Source organism: Nansenia antarctica, assembly GCF_963989245.1.
Source record: "Nansenia antarctica genome assembly, chromosome: 1".
Taxonomy (NCBI): Eukaryota; Metazoa; Chordata; class Actinopteri; order Argentiniformes; family Microstomatidae; genus Nansenia; species Nansenia antarctica.
This window is the reverse complement of record NC_137674.1, coordinates 99232470-99241201: the sequence shown is the minus strand read 5'-3', so window position 1 is coordinate 99241201 and position 8732 is coordinate 99232470. Positions and strand designations below refer to the sequence as shown.

Below are 8732 nucleotides of genomic sequence, written 5' to 3'. Positions count from 1 at the left end.
TCATTGTGGTGCGAGCACCTACTGTACGTTATCTAGCTCGTAGCTCGCATGCTACGTTAGCATCCATTTAGCTAATCATAACATAGCAGCGAGAGTAACGTTAGCTAGCTATGTGTTGTGGTGATGGACAGACTTCTAAATGGCCATGTTGGCATTCAAGTTGGCTAAACATAGCAGTGAGGTGGAGACAAATACGTTTTTTTTTTTTTTTTTTTTTACAGTACAAAAATTATCGTTAGACTTATCGATAAATTACTCGTTAGACTAATCGAATAATCGATAAAATAATCGCTAGATTAATCGTTAGAAAAATAGTCGTTTGGGACAGCACTAATATATATATATATATATATATATACATACACCGCGTTCCAAATTATTATGCAAATGATATTTTTCTCAGATTTTCCTAAATAGTCGATGCAAATGACAATCAGTATAATTTTCAAGTCATCAACCGTTAGAGTATAATTCAAATTTTATTGAACAAACCTCCCAATGATAACAGTATTTTATTTTATAAAAAACTCAAAATGCACTGTTCCAAATTATTATGCACAACAGAGTTTCAAAACATTTTATAGGTTGTAAAGAACTAAAAATGGTAATTTGATGAATTTAGGGTTAGGAGGTCATATTAGGAGGTCATATTTACTGAAATCAAAAGCTATTTCAAACAAAAACATCTTAACAGGTCAAGTTACATGTTAACATAGGACCCCTTCTTTGATATCACCTTCACAATTCTTGCATCCATTGAACTTGTGAGTTTTTGGACAGTTTCTGCTTGAATTTCTTTGCAGGATGATTGATTGATTGAAAACCTTTATTGTCCCCAATGGGGAAATTTTGTTGTCAAACAGCTCAGTTAGGGCAGAAAACATTCAATACAGAAAACAGAAAACATTCAATAAAATACATAAAACAGTGCAGGCTCAATAAGTAAAAAGTTCCAAAAGTTCCAGCTCCAGGTCTCCCCCACCCTGCAGGGCCTGGTTGTAGAGTCGGAGTGCAGCTGGAACAAAGGACTGTCCAAATCTTTTTGTACTTTGACGGGGGAGAACAAATCTGTGGCTGAACTTGCTCCTCATCCCCGCCAGCTCGCAGTACATCGGGTGGGAGGGATTGGCCAGCATGGCCGCCAGTTTTTTCCCCATCCTCTGTTCTGCCACCACCTCTAGGCTGTCCAGCCCGGTCCCCACCACAGAGCTGGCCTTCTTCACCAGTTTGTTTAGCTTCGCAGCATCCCTGGCACAGATGTTTCCACCCCAGCAGGCCACGGCGAAGAACAGAACGCTGGCAACCACCGACTGATAAAACATTTGCAGCAGCTTGTTGCAGACACCGAAAGACCTCAGCCTTCTCAGGAAAAACAGTCTGCTCTGCCCTTTCCTGAGAAGAGCCTCGGTGTTGTCAGTCCAGTCCAGTTTGTTATTAATTTGTACTCCCAGGTACCTGTAGGAGTCCACCCTCTCGACTTCCACCCCCTTGATGGTGATGGGGGCTGGGGTCCTTCTCTTCCTCCTAAAATCCACCACCAACTCCTTTGTTTTGCTGGTGTTAAGCAAAAGGTAGTTGGTGTCGCACCACTGCACAAAGCTCTCCACCAGGGCCCTGTACTCCTCATCCCTGTCATCTGTGATGTAACCGACGATAGAGGAGTCATCCGAAAACTTCTGCAGGTGGCACTGGTCGGAGCTAAACTGGAAGTCGGAGGTATAGAGGGTGAAGAGAAAGGGTGACAGAACAGTTCCCTGGGGGGCACCGGTGTTGCACACCACCACCTCAGACTGACAGCCCTGCAGTCTCACATACTGACGCCTGTCTGTGAGGTAGTTGTGGATCCAAGCCGTCAGGGAGTCCTCCACACACATCACTGCTAGTTTGTCAGCCAGCAGTGATGGCTTGATAGTGTTAAATGCACCGGAGAAGTCGAAGAACATGGTCCTCACCATGCTCTGTGGCCTCTCCAGGTGTGTGTAGGCCCTGTGCAGCATGTAAATGATGGCATCCTCCACCCCCATGCTCTCCTGGTATGCAAACTGCCGGGGGTCCAGGAAGTCCTTCACCTGGGGCTTAAGGTGTTGCAGCACTAGCCTCTCCAGGATCTTCATGACCTGTGGTGTCAGGGCGACAGGTCTGTAGTCGTTTGGGGTGCTGGGCCGTCCCTTCTTTGGCACTGGGACGATGCAAGAGGTCTTCCAGAGCTGTGGCACCCTCCTCAGTCTTAGAGATAGACTGAAGAGATGTTGGAATGTGTCCGCCAGCTCTCCAGCACACACCTTCAGAACCCTGGGGTTGATGTTGTCTGGACCTCTGGACTTGTTCACATTCACCCTGGAGAGCTGCCTTCTCACCTGCTCAGATGTTATAAAGCTGTGAGTACCGGTGTCTCCAGGTGTGAAGCATGCTCCCTGGCTCCTGGTGTTGGTAAGGGGGGGCAATTGCTGCTGGGGTGTGAGGGGGTCAGGGGGAGTGGGGGCTACTGTTGCCAGGGGTGCGGTACATTGGAGAGGGGAGGAGAGGGTCGGGGGCTGTGGGGGGTGACAGGGGGATGGTTGGTCAAACCTGTTAAAGAAGCAGTTCAGGTCATCCGCCTGCTCTCGGGTCCCCTCCACCACAGTATGTGGCTGCTTGTGGCCCGTGATCTTCTTGAAACCCTTCCACACCTCCTTGGAGCTGTGGGCCACTAGCCCGCCCTCCAATTTCCTCCTGTATTCCTCTTTGGCTGCTCTCAGCTCCTTCTTCACCTCCTTCTGAGTGGCCCTGGCTCCCTCAGTGTCCCCTGCCTTAAACAGCCTCCTCTTCCTTTTCAGAAGGTTCTTGATGTTCCCATTTATCCACGGCTTGTTGTTAGGAAAGCACCGTACCTTTTTAATGGGGACGATGCTCTCCTCGCAGAACTTGATATAGTCTGTGACACAGTCTAGCAGACCATCTATGTCCTCCCCGTGGACTCTCTGGAACATCCCCCAGTCGGTTGTTTCAAAACACGCCCTCAGCTCCTCCTCCACGTCTTCTGACCATTGCTGGACAGTCCTGGTGGTGATAGGCAGCCTTTTTATGATAGGGGTGTATGTTGGTTCCATCCAGACCATGTTGTGATCGGATGCCCCTAGTGGCGGGAGGGCAGTGGATGTGTAGGCTCCCTTCACATTGGCATATAGTTTGTCTAGTATTTTGTTCTCCCTTGTTTTACATGTGACATACTGGGTAAAATCCGTCAATGTCTTTTCCATATTTACATGGTTGAAGTCCCCATTCACGATGATAAATGCGTTTGGGTGAGCAGTCTGTATCCCCGCGATACAGGAATGGATGACGTCATTTGCGCGCGCCGGGGTCGCGCTTGGGGGAATGTAAACAGTCACGGCCACAACATGGGAAAACTCTCTCGGACAGAGATCTGGCCTCAAACCTAGCGCCAACAGTTCTATGTCTGGAGTGCAGACTTGCTCTTTGATTGTGATATGACCTGGCTTGCACCACTTGGAATTAACAAACACAGCGATCCCGCCTCCTTTGATCTTACCGCTATTTCTCGTTCTGTCCGCGCGGACCATGGTGAAACCATCTTGCTCTACCGCTCCGTCTGGGATGCCAGGATTCAGCCAGGATTCAGTCAGGAATAGCAGGCTACATTTCCCATATTCCCCCTGTCCCTTCATCAGAGCAGAGAGCTCATCAGCCTTGTTGACCAGCGACCTGACGTTCCCCATAAGAACAGACGGCAGGTAGGTCCTCTTGGCTTGTCTGTCTCTCCTCGCCCTCACGAACGCTCCAGCCCTCGTTCCTCGTCTGCGTGTCTTTATTTCGCTGGGCATTCCTGTTGGAGGGGCAGTAGCTCGACTCCTAAGGGCAATGAGCTCCTCTCTGGAATACACCCGCACTCCTCCGTTTATCAGGCACATATTGAGCACTCCGGTTAAAAGATAAAAGATAAAAGTTTGAAATAAAAGGTTGAAAAGGGCTAAAAAAGGGCTAGAAAAGTAGAAGTAAGACTGAGCTGTTTAACTGGCAGCCACCCAACCGGCGCCATTTTGTGTGCCAGAACAGTGTGCTATGCCAGAATAGCCTCCCAGAGCTGCTGTTTTGATATGAACTGCCTCCCACCCTCATATATATTTTGCTTGAGGATGCTCCAAAGGTTCTCAATAGGGTTGAGGTCAGGGGAAAATGGGGGCCACACCATGAGTTTCTCTCCTTTTATGCCTATAGCAGCCAATGACACAGAGGTATTCTTTGCAGCATGACATGGTGCATTGTCATGCATGAAGATGATTTTGCTACGGAAGGCACGGTTCTTCTTTTTGTACCACGGAAGAAAGTGGTCAGTCAGAAACTCTACATACTTTGCCGAGGTCATTTTCACACCTTCAGGGACCTTAAAAGGGCCTACCAGCTCTCTCCCCATGATTCCGGCCCAAAACATGACTCCGCCACCTCCTTGCTGACGTCGCAGCCTTGTTGGGACATGGTGGCCATCCACCAACCATCCACTACTCCATCCATCTGGACCATCCAGGGTTGCACGGCACTCATCAGTAAACAAGACTGTTTGGAAATTAGTCTTCATGTATTTCTGAGCCCACTGTCATGCTGCAAAGAATACCTCTGTGTCATTGGCTGCTATAGGTATAAAAGGAGAGAAACTCATGGTGTGGCCCCCATTTTCCCCTGACCTCAACCCTATTGAGAACCTTTGGAGCATCCTCAAGCAAAATATATATGAGGGTGGGAGACAGTTCACATCAAAACAGCAGCTCTGGGAGGCTATTCTGGCATCCTGCAAAGAAATTCAAGCAGAAACTGTCCAAAAACTCACAAGTTCAATGGATGCAAGAATTGTGAAGGTGATATCAAAGAAGGGGTCCTATGTTAACATGTAACTTGACCTGTTAAGATGTTTTTGTTTGAAATAGCTTTTGATTTCAGTAAATATGACCTCCTAATATGACCTCCTAACCCTAAATTCATCAAATTACCATTTTTAGTTCTTTACAACCTATAAAATGTTTTGAAACTCTGTTGTGCATAATAATTTGGAACAGTGCATTTTGAGTTTTTTTATTTAAAAAAAAAATACTGTTATCATTGGGAGGTTTGTTCAATAACATTTGAATTATACTCTAACGGTTGATGACTTGAAAATTATACTGATTGTCATTTGCATCGACTATTTAGGAAAATCTGAGAAAAATATCATTTGCATAATAATTTGGAACGCAGTGTATATGGACCTACATATAGCTTGGCTACTGTTTTCCACTTCTGGTAAAAAAATAACATAAAATATGTTTTGATTACATTTCTTCACTTTTGTTTTAATATTTTGATCATCTTTATTCATAGGATTACCTTCACTGTGAACTCCCCATCTGGGCAATGATGGATGCTTCTGCTTGTTCTGGTCATGACGACATGCGCCAGTGCTACGTCCAGTGTGGGAAGAAACTAAACATGGAGGATATTGTGAAAATACGGCAGCGAATTAGAAAAGGAGGACAACACCATTGTGGTACAACTGATCAGTAAGTCATACACATGCTGTGAATCCTGTCCACATGTAGCCTATTGTGTTCACAGGGTTCGACAGTAACGCTTGTCCGGAGCAAGTAAAACATTTGCCGGGTTTGTTTGCGCGAGCCCGATGACGCTGCTGGATCCTGGATACTTTTAACTGTGTGCAGGAAGAACAACAGACGGCATAATAATAATATCTTCACACCACGATCATCTAGTCTGGTCTGGCGCCTGCGCCGTCTGTTGTTCTTCCTGCACACAGGTAAAAATATCCAGGATCCAGCAGCGTTGTCGGGCTCGCGCAAACAAATGCGGTGAATTTTTTACTTGCTCCGGGCAAGCGGGCAAGCGTTACTGTCGAACCCTGGTTCAATAATTCACCATAGCGTGCCAGGTGTACAGTATGCTAATGGTGGTCATTGAATTGATATGATGAATTATACTGCCAGGTGCATAACTATAATCTTAGCCAAGTCATTGTATTAGCTCAGTACATTTCAGCAGCAGCTAAACAGTTGGTAATTAAAGGGCAGAACTATAAGCACATCTAATAGATCAGTGGTTCTCAACCTTTTTTGGGCCAGCGCCCCCCTGTCCATTATCCAGGTCTCTTACCGCCCCCCATAAAAAAAGTAGGCTTATTTTCTCCCCTGAATATTAATGTTGACTAATATTCTGTGTTATATCATTTAAAAAGCATGTAACTGAATGCCAAATAATAAATTGGATTTAACTGGGCAGTTGGAATATCATTATCATTAGTCATCAGTGAGCAGAAAAGCCATGTGAATGTGAATACAAATTATGCTTATGAGTGTTAAACAAACTCAGACAAGAGAATACAAACAGAATACAAACAGACTGCTACGGAACAGCAGCAATTGCACACGTCTGGTGCAGAACAAACAGCAGGCTACAAAACTGTACATTACAACTAACATTGTTCGTTTTTTAAGTGTGCTGGTGTGACATTTCGCCAAATTGCGCCGGGGGGGGGAGATTAGTGTGAGCCCTGGCCTGCGCTTGGTGGTTCTCCGCCAGTTTCTTCACTGCGGGTTGCAGAGAAGTTAGTTTCAGTCGCAGTGCACCTGAGGCCGTCAAGTTCAAGCGATTGCGGTACTTGGACTGCATGTGGAGGACCTGGCTGAATCCCTGCTCCACCAGGTATGTGGTTGGGAAAGCCAGAAGAAGCAGCCTCACTTTCTCCCACAGAGCCGGGTAACGCTGAGAGTACTTGACCCACATGTTGCCCCTGCCAGAGGTGCGGAAAATAGCCTGGGCCTCATCGTCACTCTGGATGTCGATGAGATGCTCCTGGATTGCTGGCTCGCATTCCGCCACGTCCGCCTGAAAGGGCTGCACCACCCAGATGGGAACATCAAGGTCCAAAAGATCCCTGAAGCGGATCTTCAAGTCAGCATTCACCATCCTCAGGTGGTCTGTGTAAATGAGGAGGCGCTCATCGGTAAGAGCCTCAGACACCTGCAATGAGCATAACCAGGAAATTGTTATCTGTGCAGAACCTTACTATCTGATTTTGAACTGGTTATTTTATTGCTAATTAGTTAACTAATTGATGTTTCTTAAAGTTTATACTCATAATACATAAGAACACAGAACATAAGTTATTTATACTAACCAGGAACACAAATATAGTTTTGCATAGAGTAGCCTACATTTATTACATGTATTATTTATTATTATCATAATTTAGTAGCCTAGGCTAGATTACCTTGGTCAACAGTGGGAAATGAGCAAACTGCCTCCTGCCTATGCTCTGCCTGTATAGATCCAGCCTGGAGGTGAGACTCTGGATGACCGCCTTGCTCTGGACCAGAGTAACTCCTTTTCCTTGGAGCTTCAGTGTGACTTCATTCATTTTGCCAAAGAAGTCTGCGAGGTGGCTGATGTCGCAGCGGCTGGATGACACCTGTTCCCCAAGAGCTGCATCCACCTCCTCCAGGAACTCCACGATGCTGTCAAACAGCTCACAAAAGCGAGCAAGGCAGTTTCCTTTTGAGAGCCAGCGGACCTCAGTGTGGAGAAGAAGACGCTCAAAGGTCTGACACAGCTGTCTGAACAATCTGGTATTCAGGGCGTGGGCATTTATTTTGTTTATTGCCTTGACTGTAACATTGAGAGACGCGTGGAGAGGTGGACTTTTAGATTTGGCCACAAGGTTGTGGCGGTGCAAGACACAGTGGACTGTGAGGACATGCGGGACCTGCTCCTTCAGCAGAGCGGTGAAGCCACGGTACCTGCCAACCATGGACGGGGCACCGTCAGTGGCACATGCAAGGATGTTCTTGATTGGGATTGACTTCTTCTGTAGATATGCATCCAGTGCATTAAAAATGGTCTGGCCCTTGGTGTCTGTTTCCAGATATTTGAAAATAAAAATTCCTCAGCCATCTCCTGACTGTTGGAGGCACTATAGCGGACATAGGCCATCAACAGAGCATTATTGTCAGCAGTGGTTGTCTCATCCAGCTGAAGGCTGAATGGAGTTTCCCGCAGGATGGCACACAGCTGCTCCTCTGTATCGGCGCCCATCTCATCAACCCTGCGTGCTACGGTGTCATTGCTGAGTGGAGTGGATTTCAGCACCTGTGTGGGATCACGCTCCATCACAGTAGATATTACCTCTTTGATGGCAAGGAGTACCAACTTCTCTCCAATTGTGAACGGCTGCCCACATTTGGCTATCAGCAGGGAGATATTATATGATGCTATTAGCCCGCTGTCAGTCTGGGTGGTCTTCCTAGCGAAGAGACTGCTGATGGTGCTCCTACCATGTTTCTCTTTGAGGGCCTGGAAGAATGGACGCTGCTTATCTGCCTTGTCTGGGTGTATCTTGTTAAGGTGCTCCTTTAGACGTGAGGGTTTCATTGCCTCATTGGAAAATACTTGTTCACACAGTAAACACATTGGGAGTTGGTCATTGGTAGGAGACGGTATGAAGCCATAGACTCCGATCTAAATTTCAACAGCCACATAAACTCGATAACTAAATCAGCCTACTATCACCTGAAAAACATAACAAGAATGAGAGGTTTCATGTCCAAGCAAGACCTTGAAAAACTCATCCATACATTTGTTTCGAGTAGACTTGATTATTGTAATGGTCTACTAACAGGCCTATCTAAAGGAGCTGTTCGTAAATTGCAGCTCATCCAAAACGCCGCTGCTAGGGTCCTAACAAAAACAAA

General features: G+C 46.3%; 1 protein-coding gene across 1 annotated transcript; it reads right to left on the bottom strand.

The window, feature by feature from the left end:
- Window positions 1-6474: 6474 nt before the first annotated feature.
- LOC308155049 (zinc finger BED domain-containing protein 5-like) lies at window positions 6475-8412 on the bottom strand (the record flags this gene model as incomplete). The annotated part of the gene is made up of 3 exons (XM_080528282.1): window positions 6475-7005; window positions 7256-7650; window positions 7944-8412. 3 exons carry the CDS (start codon window positions 8410-8412, stop codon window positions 6475-6477), a joined length of 1395 nt encoding a protein of 464 aa, XP_080384408.1.
- Window positions 8413-8732: the final 320 nt, after the last annotated feature.